This window comes from Muntiacus reevesi, chromosome 8 (genome assembly GCF_963930625.1).
Source record: "Muntiacus reevesi chromosome 8, mMunRee1.1, whole genome shotgun sequence".
NCBI classification, from domain to species: Eukaryota; Metazoa; Chordata; class Mammalia; order Artiodactyla; family Cervidae; genus Muntiacus; species Muntiacus reevesi.
In genome coordinates, this window is record NC_089256.1 from 23,398,082 (window position 1) to 23,416,479 (window position 18,398).

The 18,398-nt window shown below is 46.2% G+C and overlaps 1 protein-coding gene across 6 annotated transcripts in view; it reads right to left on the minus strand.

Annotated features, from left to right (window-relative positions):
* HSF2BP (heat shock transcription factor 2 binding protein) overlaps positions 1–18,398 on the minus strand; it is a 79,335-nt gene that overhangs the window by 37,714 nt on the left and 23,223 nt on the right. For all 6 annotated transcript variants that reach the window (XM_065942442.1, XM_065942441.1, XM_065942444.1 and 3 more), the window contains 2 exons: positions 17,729–17,861; positions 9,269–9,386 (listed from right to left, as the gene is read on the minus strand). In XM_065942442.1, the coding sequence (XP_065798514.1) occupies positions 9,269–9,386; positions 17,729–17,861 (251 nt within the window). The remainder of the gene's footprint in view (positions 1–9,268; positions 9,387–17,728; positions 17,862–18,398) is intronic.

Sequence of the window (18,398 nt, forward strand, 5' to 3'; positions counted from 1 at the left end):
CCCCGTTTCAGTCAGGTTGAGCCTAAAAATCTTGTTGTTCAGTAGATCAGTCACGTCTGACTCTGTGACCCCATGGTCTGCAGCACGCTGGGCTTCCCTGTCCTTCACCATCTCCCAGAGTTTGCTCAAACTCATGTCCTTTGAGTTGATACCATCCAACCATCTCCTCCTCTATCGACCCCTTCTCCTCCTGCCCTCAATCTTTCTCAGCATCAGGGTCTTCTCCAATGAGTCAGCTCCTCCCATCAGGTAGCCAAAATATTGGAGCTTCAGTTTCAGCATCAGTCCTTCCAGTGAATATTCAGTGTTGATTTCCTTTAGGTATTTTTACTCAAGTACCTGCAGAGTACATCATAAGAAACACTGGGCTGGAGGAAGCACAAGCTGCAATCAAGACTGCCGGGAGAAATATCAATGACCTCAGATATGCAGATGACATCACCCTTATGGCAGAAAGCGAAGAAGAACTAAAGAGCCTCTTGATGAAAGTGAAAGAGGAGAGTGAAAAAGTAGGCTTAAAGCTCAACATTCAGAAAACTAAGATCATGGCATCCAGTCCCATCACTTCATGACAGATAGATGGGGAAACAGTGGAAACAGTGGCTGACTTCATTTTTCTGGGTTCCAAAATCACTGCAGATGGTGATTGCAGCCATGAAATTAAAAAACGTTTAGTCATTGGAAGGAAAGCTATGACCAACCTAGACAGCATATTAAAAAGCAGAGACATTCCGTTGTCAACAAAGGTCTGTCTAGTCAAGGCTATGGTTTTTTCAGTGGTCATGTATGATGTGAGAGTTGGAAGATAAAGAAAGCTAAGCACTGAAGAATTGATGCTTTTGAGCTGTGGTGTTGGAGAAGACTCTTGAGAGTCCCTTAGACTGCAAGGAGATCCAACCAGTCCATCCTAAAGGAGATCGGTACTGAGTGTTCATTGGTGGGACTGATATTGAAGCTGAAACTCCAATACTTTGGCCACCTCATGTGAAGAGCTGACTCACTGGAAAAGACCCTGATGCTGGGAAAGATTGAGGGCAGGAGGAGAAGGGGACGACAGAGGATGAGATGGCTGGATGGCATCACTGACTCAATGGAAATGGGTTTGGGTGGACTCTGGGAGTTGCTGATGGACAGGGAGGCCTGGCGTGCTGCAGTTCATGGGGTCGCAAAGAGTCGGACATGACTGAGTGACTGAACTGAACTGAACTATGTAACATAGAAGCACACAAAAAGAATGACACCCACCTCCCTGGTTAAAAAAGCAAGTCCCCTTAGCGAACTCCATCTGAACTTGGACTTCGGAGAGGTGGGACCACTATCCTTACCTGACGTGGGAGCAAGGTGTGCATCTCCACAGACCTTGACAACATACGTGTGGACCCCACCAATCCTGCTCTCTGCATCTGCACCAGCAGCAGCCAACTGCTCTGATGGTCCCCACCACGAGAGGTTTGCCTGGGTTGGTCTGTAGGGCTCAAATGCATTTTCACTGCTGTGTCCCTGCATACTGTCACAATCTGTTTATCTATTCTCCAGCTGCCAGAGGTCTCGTTACTTTGCTACTGTGTGCTGTAACGTTTCTACACACCTGTCATGGGGTTTGTGGGCAGCACTTTCCCTGGAGTAGGTATGCAGAAGTGGATTATCCGTCCCGGGCACATGTACATACAGCTAACAGATTCAGTCCCGCCGCTTCATCTCCCTCCCACCCGCAGAGCAGACAGGACTCGTGTCCTCCCCAAAGCTCAGAATTGCCAGACTCAGACTGTTTTCACTGAGATGGAATGGAATGGCATCTCATCATGGTTATGATTCGCTCTGAGGCTGAGGTCAAGGATCTGCTCCACGTTCCTGACGTTCAGCATGTCTTCTGTGAGGGACTGACCACCTCCTCTACCCCAAAGTGCACTGTTATTTACATTTTTCTTACTGAGAAAGCCAAATATAGGCTTGTTTTTTTTCTAGTAAGTATTTATTTATTTTTGGCTCTGATGGGTCTTCATTACTGCACGGACTTTTCCCTAGTTGCAATGACTGGAGGCTATTCTTCAGTTGTGGTGTGCAGGCTTCTCAATGTGGTAGCTTCTCTGGTTGAAGAGCACAGGCTCTAGGGCAACAGGCTCACCAGCTGCAGCTCCTGGGTACTCACAGGCTCAGCTGTGGTGCACAGGCTTAGTTGCTCCGGGGCATGCAGGATCTTCCCCGATCAGGGATCGAACCCAAGTCTTCTGAACTGGCAAGCAGATTCTTTACCACTGAGCCACCAGGAAGTCCTGCTTTGTTTCTTTAGTATACATAGAATGATCAAACTTGATAGGCTAAAACCCTAAAAATGCCTTTCAAAAGAACTGAGGTTATACTCAGCACTGGTTACCAAGCTCTAATGCAGTACTCAACAGATGGTAAACATTTTGTGGCTGAAAGTTCTGCTGCCTAGAAAATAATATATATTAGTTCCAGGCCCGAAATATTAGAGACAAACATTTCAGAAGTTGGGTGACCTTTGTTAATATCTGTAAATATTGATGACTCCAATTTAAGGAGTTCGAATATATTTAAGTTTTGTGTTCAAAACACACCTTCCTCTTCAAAACATTTAACTGTTAACCAGCATCATGATAAATTATTTATAATGTCCTTAATGATAACTTTTTCCAGCATCCCATATTACTAAAGTTTTGACTGGAAACCATTTAGAAACCTGATCATGTTTGAAGATTTCTTTTCAACTGGCATCAAGTCACTCTTTAAGTGAAGAGGTGTCAGGCCACCCGAATGCACAGTAATACATTGTATAACTTCTAACAACAAACAAGCATGACCATAACCCGGAAAGTGAGTACTTGCCTCTCATCTGCTCACTCAGCAGCATTCACTGAGCACCTCTGTGTACCAGGCCTTGAGCACACAGCCTTTGCTGTCTAGAAGCTTGCAGTGCACGGAAGAAGATGACAAAGCACTGAACACACCCTGACGCATGTGCTCAGAGCTCCCTCTTTAAGCTCGGTGCCCTAAACTCAGTTCTAAAATACCTCTCCTGTTTTAAGACATTTTATGGAAAAGCCTCCAGAATCACTTTCCGAGAAGTACAGTCTGCATTCTGATTACCCCACGTCAGTTCTCTCCCATTTGGAGGCTGGGCACCTACAGGCAGAGTCAGCCTGTCGGTCCCGATGGTGAACTGTCACTTGCTGAGGCTCTGACCTGCGGGGCTGACACAGCCACTTGCAGCTGCCCCTAACCGACATGCAGTAGGACTGGTCTGGTCACACAGCGGGGATGGGTCTTCCTGTGGCGCTCACAAGCTAGTTCTGCACCACAGGACCTGACAGACGTCCTAAGCGGGGCTTCTCAGTCACTAAACTGTTGGTAACAACTGGGGACCCCACAGCTGGGGGTGTAAACCAACAGTAACTGCAAGCAGAGGGAACAAGTACCCCATCCCCAGAGGAATTTCTCTAAAGCCCACTCTGCAGAGCCACTGCCCTTCCTGACCACACATGCTGTATGCTCAGGGGCCCCTGCATGGTGAAGCACGCTATGTCAGTGACCATACTGACTGCTACAGAGTAAACCTACTTCATGGAGCCGAACCCCAGGTCCAGTTGGGAGTGTGAGTGTGTGTGTGTGTGTGTGTGTGTGTGCGCGCGCGCGCGTGCATGCGCACGTGCATACCTTATGGAGAACTAAGCGGTGACTGAAGAATTATGGAGAACCCCTCCCTGCCACTGCCCTCCAGCTCACCCCCCAGGACTTCCCTCTCTCCATCTTCCTGCTCATCCCCCAGTGGCCCCCTCTCTCCAGCGGGGACTTTATCCAACCCATTCAGTGACACTCGCAGCAGGTCTGGCTCCCACACTGACCCTAAGAAGCAACAAGAACACGAGCTCAAAAAGTTTCCTGTGGCTTGTGTCAACAGGACTGGTAAAATCATAATGGAGGTTGGACAATAAGAAAGTTGTGTATAAAAGACTCTGGGGAGAGTTTAAAAGGCTGGAAGTAACCCTAACTCCTGAAATCCAGATCTCCAATGTTTCCAGCTCTTACTGAGCGTCAAAGAGAATGGCAGCACCAGTGTCCAGTGGGAAAACAAGACACAACCAGGAGTCTCTGAGGGTCCACTGTGCCAGACCCAGGGCCAGCATGACACCTGGGGGTCCTTGGCAATCCCAAGGTCAGGGCACAACCCTGAACAGAATAGCCCAGACTCTGCCTGTGCTGGGCACTCTGCATGTCAGACTGATGCCCCATGGCTGGAGGTGGAAGAGTAAGGGCTGATGCTGGTGAGGATGGGGAAATTCCAGACACTTCACACCCTGAGGCCTGACTGCATGACGAAGAGGTGAGCAAGATCCGCCCCCCCACCCAGCGGCTCATCACCACCTGCCAGAACTCACTTTCCCAGCCTCAGCAGACAGCGCCTGGCCTCGGGCCGGCCTGGGGCTATCCACAGTCCTATCAAGTGGCCACAAGGTGCAGATGCCAAAGAGGCTGATGGGGATGTAAAAATTATCAACAGAGAACATAGTCCTGGTTGGCATAGCAAGAAGGTCATCCCCGTGGAGGTACAGATGCCGAGGCGTAAATGACACAGCCAACAGCCACCTTGCCATGAGCACAAGCACATTGAAAAGCACCAGGGCCCACTGGTGTCCAACCACTAGATGTTGTCAGAAGTTTCTAGACTTGGAGAGGTTAACAAGGGTCTTCCCAAAAAAAGGCAGATAAACTGGAGCTAAATTAAACGTCCTGAGAGGACATAACACTGAAAGAACTCACGGAGGCCAAGTTACAACAACGTCCCATTTGTCACCAAAGAGGGGGCCCTGGGGCCCCTGGAGAGAGTCAAGTCTGTTATATGGCCACTGAGCCCCAGGGCCCATCGGGACTTCAAGAGAAGCAAAAGGAACACGGTGCCATGAACCAGCCCTTCATCCCAGGAAGATGCACCATGTCATGGAAAATTCAAAGCCACCCAGGTCCTAGAAGAGCTGGCCAATACGAACCCCAGGGCCCTATGGACAGTGGTCAGAGCACAGCTGGGAGAACACAGGCTGAAAAGGAGCCAGTGGGGAGGGAGAACTCGGAGATGCCAAAGCAAGAGACGACAACTAACTGAGCAAAGTCCCAGAGAGCAACTAAGCAAAAGTACAGCTAGTGAAAGCCCCCAAGCCCACAAGGCCACATGAGAGAACTGCTGGTGAGGCAGGTAAAGAGTGAGGCAGTGAGTGGGGGTACATGTACGCCACACCCCTCAGTTCTCCCTGGGGAGCAGGCAGGAAAGCATCTGCTGGGACCTCCACACCTATGCTGCAGAGAAATAAAGGACAGAAGAGGGTTGCAGGGGGCTCAGGACCAGGGGACAGTGAACCAGTATGACTGTGCATCTGGAAACCTTCTCCTCCAGCACCACGGCAACCAGGAAGGGAGCAGGTGATGGCTGGTCCAAGGTCAGTGCTCAGGAGATGATGGGGAGGGGCCTGGGGCTGCTGACAGAAAGAGGAAGGGAAACCCTGATGCGCCTCGCCAGCAGATCCAAGTGAGCTGGGTGGCCAACGGAATGACTGGAGGAGAGAGAAGCAGCGTGGAGTGGGAGTCTCGGCAAGGTTTGGAGGCAACGGGAGGAAGGAGCTGAACGTGACAACAGTACGTGTCTGAGGACCGAGACGGACCTTCCCACCCCAGAGGCTGACAATGCACACGGGGACAAAATCTAGGACCCTCTGCACGCTGTTATAACAATGAACGTGTGTCATGACTTATCTGCCCAAATCCACACATGGACCACAGCTGGAGCGAACGCAGGTACACCATGGTCTCTGGGCAATTATGACGCGTCAAAGCAAGTTCAGCCTTGGTAAAAAAAAAATCCTCGTGAGTCACACTGATAATGGGGAGAGTCCTGCATGGGGAACAGGGCAGAGGTGTATGGAGAAGTTTTGTATATTCTTCTCAATCTTGTTGTGAAACTAAAAACTTGCTCTAAATAATTTTTTTTTTAATCCCTATCTGTAGCTCTGAGGCACTCAAGCTATTGAAAAGGAGCAGCCTTTGATCATGAAGGTGGAAAGGAAAGTAAAATCCCCAAGAAAAAGGCAAGATGCAGTCAAATCAAGGAGAGGTCAAAAAGCAAAGGAAGCACTTGTGGAACGAAAGGTCCTAGTTCAGAGCACTTGGGGCTGGACTTCAGCAGCGATGCAGGACGTGGGTGACAGCGTGCGTTATCAGGAGGCAGCCGGAGAGAGCCAAGCGGGGGACCTGCTTCAGTGACCCCAACAGCGCTCGAGGCTGACAGCTGCTCACACTGTGCTCAGGAGTCAGACGGAAGCCTGTCAGGTAAGCAAGCAAACGTCTCTGCAAGCGGTCCTCCCACCTCCCGCTGCAGCGGACAGGAGCCCATCAGGACAAAGAGGCAGAGGGCTCCGTACACCAGATCCAGAGAGGCAAGAAAAGACCCGGGCCCCATACCGCACCACAGAAACTGGAGGAGGGGCTTGGCTGGCCCCGAAAACACTGACCGTGTACAGACACAGAAGCAGGAGAAAACAGAAGGATAACAAATCATTAAAAAGACAACCCAACAGAAAATGGGCAACGGGCATTCATGGGAAAAACTCATGCTATGAACATGTGAAGAGAATCTCACCTTCACTGGTAAGTTAAACCTAAAGACAGAAACAGAGAGAACACAAGTGTTGTTCACGGGAACAGAACCATGAAGAACTGACGAGGGAGTGGGAAGGCAGAGCTCTGTGCAGAGCTCTGGTATGCACTCTGGTGACCCATGGGGCAGCACTGTATAAAACTGAGCGTGCATGCCCTTCGTCTCAAACACTGCACTTCTCAGAAAACTCTTCAAAGAACTCTCACACAGGTTAGCAAGGACATGTTTGCCAAAGATTTTCACTTTAACATTACATTTGTAGAGTAAAACACGAAAATAACATAAATGTCCATCCATAGTGAGAACATAATTCAAATGTTACACTTTCTTTGATGCAAAATACATACAAGCGTAAGAAGATTCACATACAACTTGTAAAAATACACACACCACTAGATAAGTTACATGTCACACTGTATTACATGTACTACTCATGTACATACACATACTTAGGTGGATTGGAGAGCTTTGCTCCAGAGAAAACCGAGTCAACCCACCCACCCTCTTGTTGTCTCTGATGCAGCTATAAACTCTGGACAGAATACACGGAGCAGCTAGGTTAGGCCCCGGAAAAGGAAACAGAAGCAGGTGGATTGTGAAGAAGACCAGAACTGTAAGAACCACCAAAGCATCAGTTCGCCACTCAGCCCCCAAGCCCACATGGAGCATGCCGGGAGAAGCCCAGGGCTCAGGCTCGAGCAGATGAGGGGGCGCAGTGACCAGGCCGGCGGCGGGAGCCCTCGAGTAACACAGACACTGTGGGAAAGGAATCATCCTCGTTGCCCAAAGGAACTGGGATCCTCTGCACTCCAGCACTTGCCCAGGTGCAGGCACAGGGCAGGAATGTGATACCTCAGGACACAGAGAACCAGCCTTCCAGGGGAAAGATTAAAGAGGGGGTCCTGGGAACAAACAAGCACCAAGACGTCATGGAGAGTTAGGAACTCAGGAATGTGACCCCACGAGGTCGCCTATAGACTCTGGGCCTCATCCCAGGTATGCGTGTGTGGAACTGATCGTAAGCAGGACGTCCTAGACTCTGAGAACTAAAATATCATGTCATCCAGGTCTCAGACAGGGACACATGCGAGGGGCAGACCCAACAGCACTGCCAAGGCTTCTTAAAAGTGGAACTGATGGGAGTGGTTAGGATTTGGTGATCTAGAGGTCAGGATTCAGCACTTTCACTGCCATGGCCCAGGTTCAATCCCTGGTCAGGGAACTGTGACCCTGCAAGTCACGTAATGTGGCTAAAACCAAAACAACAACAAAAAATGAAACTGACATAGAAGCCATAAACAGAGAAGGCTGGTCAGAACTTGTGATCTGACCCCAACCAGGCTGACTGCCTGCTGAAACAAAACATCAACATTTCCCATAAGATTTAAGCAAGACTCAGGACCTCAAAACATAATATTCAAACGTCCAGGATACAATCCAAAAATTACTCAGCCTATAAAGAAACAGGAAAAATACCAACTCATGTGGAACAAGAGAATCAAAACATACCAAAGCCAAGATGACACAGATATGAGAAGTATCTGACAAAGACTTAAAGAAGCTATTAAATAAAGTGCTCCAAGAAGTAAAAGCAAACACCTGAAATAAATGGTGCAGTAGCAGAATCTGAAAATGGATCAAGGTTTCCTATCCTAATCCCTGCGGCTGACACGTAACACCCTGGTTGTGTTAAGCTGGGCTTGCCTGTGTCACAACAGTAAAGTGCAGGAGAGGTAGGTTCAATCCCTGGGTCGGAAGATTCCCTGGAAAAAGAAATGGCAACCCACTCCACTATTCTTGCCTGGGAAATCCCATGGACAGAGGAGCCTGGCAGATTCCAAAAGAGTCAGACATGTTAAGTTACCTAGTCAAGGCAGTGAGACTCAGCAGATACAAATGAGGTCACTAATAAGCTGGCTCTGAGTTAATCAAAAAGGCATTTATTCAGTTATGCCAAATGTAAACCCATGACCCCATTGCTGTGATCTGAAGATGGGGTGGGGGTCAGGTGATAAGGAATCCAATCACCCCAGAAACTAAACGTGGCCCCACCTGACAGCCAGCAAGGAGACAGGGACCAGACTCCTATGAACACACAAGGAATTGGGTTCCTGGAGGAATTGGGTTCCTCCAGCAACCTGAATGCACGTGGAAGCAGACTCCCACCCAGAACCTCTGGAAAGAGACCCAACTGGACCATCCTTGATTTGGGCCTCGTGAGGCCCTGTTGGGATACCAAGCAAGCCCACTCAAACCTCTGACCTACAGACCCTGAAGGAGGTGTTGTTTCAACCACTAAGTGTGCAGTAACTTGTTACACACAAGCGCAAAGTGAGTCCAGGTTCTGGCCCCTGGAAGTGGGGTGCTGCCACAGCCATCTGGGACTCACTGATTGCCTTGAGGTGGGAAGATTCCTTTTTCTTGTATTATTTTTCTAGAGCAGTATCAAATAGAGAGTGCATCCCTAATTCTCCAGGAAATTTGTTTCTTCTATTTTTTAGGGCTACAGCTAAATTAACTGCGTTTGTTTGAAAAAGAGGCCCAATCAGCAAATTCTAACTCATATGTAAATAGACATGAACTTTTCAATACTAGCCACCATACACTTTGAGTCTGGTACACTGTCCGGGCTTCAGGTCCCCCAGAAGCTGCAGTATGGTGTCCAGGAGCACCCGACTCGAGTTAACCAGGAATTCACGGCCACTGGCTATGGCAGCTACATCTGCAACAGAAAGAGGACACAGAGCGTCAAAATCACTGCTACTTTAAAACCTAGAGAAGTCTGTCCAAGAAAGGGGAGTGTTGCTGTCTTTCTCCTAACACACCTAATGAACACAGAATAGTTATCCACAGAGCCAACAGCCAGAATAAGGTAACTGAGAAGCACGGCAGTTACTAAGAAGGTGAGCAATGTTCACTGCAATTGGCAAGGGCTGGGCAGTGGAACAGAGCTCTGGGTCTAAACACAGGTGCAGTCTGGCTGCAGCACAGCAAGTGGACACCAGGCTCCAGAACACTGGATAAACAGCTATGAGCGGTCAGGGTCCAAACAGAAGGTAGGGGCTGATGACTTTATCTGGGACCAAGGACACTAAAATACACTTTCAACTCCAGGAGTGAAATCCTGATGACTTTAAACTAGAATAACAAACTGAAATCATGAGGTCAAAAGAGACCAGGACAAAAACTGATTACAAGAAAAAATTTTTTAATAAATTGTACACACCATTGTGGGTCAGCAAGTGTCACCTTTCTTCATGCTTGAGGTCCCACAGAACCAACAAGGAAACCAGACCAAGTCATCACCCTGCCTCCCCAGGGACACTGTGGAGCTAACACTGGCTCCGTCACACTCCCAGACACCTACACGGACACGTCAGTACTCCAGAATACTTATGTGTGTGCCAGCATGGTTTTCCCTTGGCTAGGGCTAACAGTAAAGCACGATGCAGAGTGCCTGAAACTCCTGGCCCACATGAGCCGCTCTGGATGGAGGAGACACAGGGCAGCAGCACCGCCAGGCTGCTTCTGACCTCACCAGACGCGCTTCCAGCTACGTGTGCCGTTCACTGGAGGGTTCTGGCAAGACCCTCTACAAGTTTAAGGAAGAGTTCTTCTATGTTTCGTTTACTATCAAGAAATGAGGATAAATTTTATCACTGACTTGCTCTTTGATTAATTGTAATCTAATAGAATATAAATTTCATCTATGCTACCAACCCTATGGAACCAGATCCTGGACAATCCTGATCAAACGAGAATATTAAAGTCTCCTAAACCTAACAGATTTGTTCCCATTTTTGCTTGGTATTCCAGCAATTTTTGCCTCATAATTGCCTCACAGTATTTAATTTGGGACATAATTTCATGACAGCGATAACTTTACTGAAGAGAGGACCCTTCAGTGATACAAATGTAATCTTACTTGTTCAATGAATTTGAACCTGACGACTGTATTTTTTATCACAGGGAACACTCTAGTTTTACTAAAGAAATACCTGGGGGGAAATGAAGCATTGGGCATCATAAACTCAGTCATTTTAAGGAAATTTTTGGAGATGACATGCTTCACAGTAAGACTACCTACTGGCAGGAAAACACACATTCTAGCTGCATACTTTAGTAGTTTCCAGAGATGACTTACCAATAAACCATGCCTCTGGTCTGCAGACCTTGTTCCTGACTGTGTATGAGCAGCAGAACACAATCCACTGCTGCACGACTTTCAAGGCAAGATAGAAAGAACCTGGCAGCTTCCACCTCCGTCCTTGCCAGCTGCTCTGGGAGCCCTGGTTGCTAGGAAGGAAATCTCACTCTTGCTGAGATGCAACGACACTCAAGTACACCAGGGAGAGGCCCAAGACGCCACAAGGAGAGGAGGAGTCCCGCTCACCCTCAGCTGTTCTGCCCACAGCAACGTGAGCCAGCCCAGCGGAGGTCCCAGACAGAGCAGAGCAGCAGCAGATCCTCCCCGCCAAGTCCAGAGCAAACTGCAAGTTCCCAGAGAAATAAATGGCTGCGATTGTCTAATGACACGGTTTGGGGGCAGTCTGTTACACAGCAACAGGTAACAGAAACATCACTAATATGTCACTGAAGAAGAAAGTTACAGAACAAAATGCACATTGTGCCAGAGAAGCAACACCACTCAACAAGACACAGCAACCTTGCTGGTGAGTGAGGTCCCTTCCCACGTATCCAGTATTGTAAGGGTGAAGGCCAATCCTCCCTTTCACTAAGCATCGATGAAGGAGCAACTATGAAGTAAAATAAATGTCAAAAACTCCTACACTGACAGTTCTGGTAATTATCAGTCTATCTGGGATACTTATGAGTTAGCCCTAGGACTGTGAAGGATTGCTGGTTTACTTTTCTGTTAAACTGCACATTTTTTCTTCTCTAGGTTCATTTTTCTTCAAAGTTTATAGGTATTTCTAGAAGTTACCATAGTAATTGTATAATTTAAGAAATGAAACTAGCGTGAATTACATATGCTGACAAAAAATATAAAATGTTGAGGGGTATTATGTCTGATACTTTTGCTTTACCTTATAATTATTTTGTTTTATTTTTTACAATAGGAATCACAATAAGGTACTGACATAATAACAGTAACACAGATCAATGGTAGATGTGAGAGTCCAGAAATAAACACTCAAATTTATGATTAACTGATTTTAAAGAATGAGATCAAGACAATTGAATTTTGGTGCCAGGACAACTGGATAGCCACTTGCAAAGAAAAAAGACTGAATCCCTACCTTACACCATATATTAACCCAAAATTAACCCAAAATGGATAAAAGAGCCAAATGTGTGAGCTAAAACTATAAAACTCTTAGAAGAAAACACAGGGGTAAATCTTCATTCTTGAATTAAGTCAATGACTTCTTATATATGACAACAAAAAAACAAGTAACTAAAGAAAAAAATACACTGGATATCATCAAAAAGTACCACTTTTGTGCTTCAAAGGACACTACCAAGAAAGCGAAAAGACAACTACAGAATGACAGAAAAATTTTGCAAATAATATACCTGATAAGGGACTGGTATCTAGAATCTACAAAGAATTCTAACAACTCAATAATAAGACAAATGACGTAATTTTGAAATGTGCAAAGGACTTACATAGACATTTCGCCAAAGAGGGATACAAATGGCTGATGAACACACGAAAAGATGCTCAACCTATTTCACTGGGTTAGAAGAACTCCCACCATGGAAGAGTATGTGTGCAGATGTTAGGGCACCCAGGCACAGAAAAATCGAGGGCCAGGCCCACACTGGCGGAGCCCCACTGCCGCCAGATGCTATCACCTGCTGACCCACCATGAATTAAAGAGCTCCAAGCAGAACCCCCAACTTTCCAACAGCCCATCTACAAGTGTAATTCCTTTCTTTCAATGTGTTCAGATTCCTTCCCGTAACACTCAACTGCACTCTCAGGAAAGACAGATTCCCAGCACCTTCTGTTTCTCCCAATCTCTAACTGTCCTTCTGAGACCATCATCATCCCCTCTCCCTGGGACACAGCTCCTGCAAAGTTTAATGGATAGACGTTTATTTTGTAAATGAAATGGATAAAGAAAAGGCACTACAGAAGCAAAATTTTTAGAGTCCTAGAAAATTCTCCTACACACCAATCACAACCAATCTGAATATCATTTGCCCATACTATGTATGATTCAAGAAACAACCACAAAATTAACTATAATCCCAGAACTCCATCAGTGAAAGGTTCTATTGTCATGTCCAACTCTTTGCAGCATGCTAAGCTTCCTTGCCCTTTACCATCTCCCGGGTTTGCTCAAACTCATGTCCATTGAGTTCATGCCTCCATCCAACCATCTGATCCTCTGTTGCCCCCTTCTCCTCCTGTCCTCAATCTCACAGTCCTCCTCTAACATTCCATCAATCTGGAAAACTCTAAGACTGACTGTGCTTAAGTGAAAGAGGAGAGTGAAAAAGCAGCCTTAAAGCTCAACATTCAGAAAACTAAGATCATGGCATCCAGTCCCATCACTTCATGACAAATAGATGGCGAAACAGTGGAAACAGTGGCTGACTTCATTTTTGGGGGCTCCAAAATCACTGCAGATGATGACTGCAGCCATGAAATTAAAAGACACTTACTCCTCGGAAGGAAAGCTATGACAAACCTAGACAGCATATTAAGAAGCAGAGACATTACTTTGTCAACAAAGGTCCGTCTGGTCAAGGCTATAAGTAGTCATGTATGGATGTGAGAGTTGGACTATAAAGAAAGCTGAGTGGTGAAGAATTGATGCTTTTGAACTGTGGTGTTGGAAAAGACTCTTGAGTCCCTTGGACTGCAAGAGATCCAACCAGTCCATCCTAAAGGAGATCAGTCCTGAGTGTTCATTGAAAGGACTGATGTTGAAGCTGAAACTCCAATACTTTGGCCACCTGATGCGAAGAGCTGACTCCCTGATGCTGGGAAAGATTGAGGGCAGGAGGAGAAGGGGACGATGGAGGATGAGATGGTTGGATGGCATCACCGATTCAATGGACATGAGTTTGGGTGAACTCCGGGAGTTGGTGATAGACAGGGAAGCCTGGTGTGCTGCGGTTCACGGGGCCACAAAAGAGTCGGACACGACTGAGCAACTGGACTGAACTGAACTGCCTGTGCTTATCTTTTAACTGAGTCAGCTACAAAAGGGACATGAGTTTCAAGGAAACACTCCAATTCCACAAAACAGCTCCTTATCTTGGTCACACTCTGTCAACTGAAGGAAGGGCATTATCTAAGGAGAGATTACAAAGTATCCCCAATTATCCAAGACAAACCACTGAAAGATGACTAAGAAAATGTCTGTGATTAACTGGATATTGTAGATAATAGGTATCAAATTCTCCTGAATTAGAAAGACCTCTATATAGATAGACGACATCAAACATGTCAGATTCACACCCAGGGGACAAAGAAACCAAAACAGGCTTCAGATTCTCAAAATAGCTCTCTGCAATTACCTCTAACACCCCAGATTATCATAAACTTTCTGTGTACAAGACAGGTGAAGGCCATGATACAGGGCAGTGGTTCTCCAAGTGGCCAGGGAGCACAATTCTGCGCCAAGAGACACCTGGCAACCACTGGAGACACTCTCGGCTGTCAGCCTTGGGGCTGCTCCTGGGCTCTCAGGGCAGAGTGCAGGGATGCTCCTAAACTCTATAGTGCAAAGAGCACCCCCAAACAGAGAATTCACTGCCGAGGCTGAGAAACACTGTTCTAGGGACAGTTACTCAAAGATATGGCATACAGGGGAGCCCAACTGCCCCTCAGAGACCATCACCTGACCCAAGAGGCAAGGCTCACAGCCGCCTCTCTCAAAGCACCGCAGCCCAGGGCTGGGGCAGACCTTAATCCTCATCTGGGGGCCAAAGCCTCTCTTTTCAGAAGACGAAGCTGGGGGTCACAGTGTATAGAGCACAGGGCTGGTCAGTGGTGGAAGAGGAACTGGACTCTGCTCCCCTGTCAGTGCAAGCACGTGAGGGTGGGAATCAGGAGGCAGACGCACAGAGGGGCCAGAAGCAGCGCTGGTCACTGACACACAGGCATGCTGCTGTAAGCTCTGTGCAACTATTACATCCATGACAGATAAGCTGAATCCAGTCCTGCCACAGATTATCAACAATCAAAAAAGTAATTTGGGGGAGTTCTCTGGCAATCTAGTAGTTAGGATTCAGCACTCTCACTGCTGGGCCTGGGTCCTCCTTTGTCAGGGAACAAAGATCCCACAAGCTGTGAGGCATGGCAAAAAAAAAAAAAGAAAGAAATTTTGATTCTTTAATCATTACTTAAGGGCTTCCCTGATGGCTCAGTGGTAAAGAATACGCCTGCAAGTGCAGGAGACAGGATTTCGATCCCTAGGTCGGGAAGATCCCCTGGAGAAGAAACTGGCAACCCACTCCAGTATTCTTGCCTGGGAAACCCCATGGACAGAGGAGCCTAGTGGGCTACAGTCTATAGGGTCACAAAAGAGTTCGACACGACTTTAAGACTAAACAACAATCATTACCTAAGACTGTTTGAATGAATAAACCCAGAATTTAGAGACAAGGAGTGCAATTATGACTTCCAAATAGTCAAAAAGCAGAAAAGGTACTCAGAAAAATAAGTTTTTCATTTTTAAGCTAAGCAAGTTAACCTTCACAGGGTTGTGATAAAAATTTGCCATCTTCTTTTAAGTTCTCTATTTGTCCATTTATAAAAGTTATAGAAAACAATCACACACCCTATGTTAAACAGGACCCTGGGTTACAATATGTTACCACTTACCCATAGTTCAGTAACATGCACAACAATGTGTAAGGTACTGAGCAGGCATTATAAAAATAATGAGGAAAATAAAGTCCAGAGAGTTGATATCCCGGGAAGTGGGCTAGCTGGGCCTAAAAATCCATACTTTGTATTGCTATTAATCTATTATTAACAACAGTGACCATGGATAAGAAAAATCCACTAAATTTCACAGTTTAAACCAATCTCTGACAGCCAGCTTTTGCTTAGGACACAGTAAACTGAAGAGAGCGACACCTCCATTCTTTAAAAAGAGGCGGGTAGATAATTTGAAAAATCACAACTTATCCTGAACACATCAGAGTTGAGGTTGCAGAATCAACCGACTGACAGGAAAAATAAGAAAAGGCAGGGGCTACAAGGAGAAATGGGAGGCCTGCACGTGCTCCCCTAGGGTGGACACTGGACAGCAGACAGGCCAGCCAGGAAAATTCAGCTAAAAGGTGTAGCAAACTGCTAGACAAGCAGCTGCTTGGTGCTGATGGTGGGCAGAGGGGCTGGCTGCAAAAGGAAGGAGGAGGGAGGGGGAGACAAGAGGGAGGCAATGGAACTTTTCCACATCTTCATTGCGGCGGTAACGTGACTGCATGCATTTGTCAAAACTTGCAGGACCGCAACAAGGTGAAAAAAAAGCTGTAATGGGCGAGTTTCCCGCAGGTAAGTTTAGAAGGCAGAGGATGTATCTGACAGCTAACCAGGGCATCTGCTGTACTGCCTACTCCCCATGGAACAGTCTTGGTATTTGAGACACGGAAGGCCCTGAGGCCTCAGGAGAGCGGCAGTAAACACCAACACAAGCGCGTAAACATTTCATCATTTTCATCAGCCTGTAAGTGGAATGCAGACACGCCCACTCTTGACTCTTCGTGAGGGCTCCTAAGTGAGCCACTCCAGACTCGGAGAAACAAAGCCAAGTTGAGCTTGTCTGCTGAGCAACAGGCTGGCCTTGCCCACTGGCCCACGACTTCACCACTGCACACCAGCTGGCAACTGAAGCAATTCAAAATCACAACTCAGCAGAATGGAAAGTCACATACATCACAGACCTTTGGAGTCACTTGCAAACAGCAGAAAATCTAATCATCAAACTTGCAAGTATTAAACATTCTGCTAAAAAAGAGACCCCAGGGACTTCCCTGGTGGTCCAGTGGCTAAGACTCCACACTCCCAATGTGGATGATCCAAGTTCCACCCATGGTCAGGGAACTACATCCCTCACACTGCCAACTAAAGATCCCATGTGCTGCCAAATAAATAAACTAAGACCCGGAGCAACCAAATACGTAAGTATTTATTTAAAAAAGAAAAGAAGAAAAGATATCTTATAGCAGTTTTAGAAGGTGGAGCAGTGCAAGCCTCAACCAGCTGAAGAGGCTATGATGAAAGTGCATGAGGCCGTCCTCCAGCAGACAAAGTGCCAGGCCAAATCAGGACTGGACAACACCCGGGTCTCAACATCTGCCCATGAAGAATATCACCGGCTCTTAAGGGCTTATGAAGAAATTGTCTACATGAGATCTAGTGCATTAGGATTTCAGTAGATGAAGAAAAATAACATTTCCCCTCTATTTAAGAACAGAGAATCACCCTAAGAGGAGCATAGCATACAGCAGATGAAAGAACAACATAAAAAAGTAAGTCACAGCACTATAACTATTTCACTGACTTCAGAACAAAAAGCCTTAATACTCACTAGTATAAACCACGTTCCACTATATTAGCATTAATTATTTAGTCATCTGGCTTTATCCCTTACAGCAGCTTTGCCATTAGAATTCTATCTAATCATAACTATAATCTTTGGGGAAAATTCACTAAAGAGACAATTTAGATTTTCTGGAATTCTTTAATTACAACAGCACAACAAGAGCAAGAGCCTAACTGAAGCTCTGCTTAAGGCTTTTACTTTAGGAAGATATAAGTAAATGACGATGATGCCAAACAACAAGGAGCTAAACATACAGTTTTGACTTCTGTCAACATACAGAACTGAACAGAACATGCACCACCATCCTGTTTCCTAAGGTGAGCTGCTCATACACACTGATGCTTACTTCTTAGAATCACCCGGGTGATGCGCCACAACACACACCTGGTCCCTACCCCGTCCACTGAGTCAGCGTCTCCAGGGCAGGAGCCTATCTGAACCAGAGGTGTTCATGCGCACACACCCTGACTGTGATCACTGCTCTGGAATACATTCCGGAAAGTCACTATGTTCACAGGGAATTACTCACTTGTTACGATTCCGGCCAAAGCAAAAACAAATTGATTTTCATCAGAATCCAGCTCCTTAACATCCCCATCCAGTGATTTCACAAAACTCTCCATTGTTTGACCAGTGATGCTGAAAAACTTCAAAGCTTTATCCTGAAAGTTTAGGAAAGAGAATGTCACAACCTTTCATGGCTACCAGCAGGAAAACACTTTTAAAGTGTAGGACACAGAAGAAAGACTCCAGTTTTAATTACAGAAGTAATATTTTAAAATCTATTCCCTCATTAAAACCTCCTGTTGAAAAGATCAAGAGAAAAAGAAGTTTGGGGCATGTAGAAAAATTACCTTGAAGACTGACATACTAAAATAAAAATATATATGGGAAACAGTTTGAAATTATACAATGACAGAAGTACTTGAACAAATTCACCCAAAAATATACTAGAGACATACCAGAAAAATAGGTTATCTATTCTAGTCATGAAACCAGAGGTTTTCAAACCTTTGGCAGAAATTATTTTTCAAATAAAATCTTAAATGAAACCTCAACACATAAAAGACAGCAAACAGGCTCATCTGGCACTTAAGAGTCTTTGTGACCCCATGGACTGTAGCCCACCAGGCTCTTCTGTCCATGGGATTTCCCATGTCAGAAGACTGAAATGGGTTGCCCTTCCCTTTCCAGGGGAT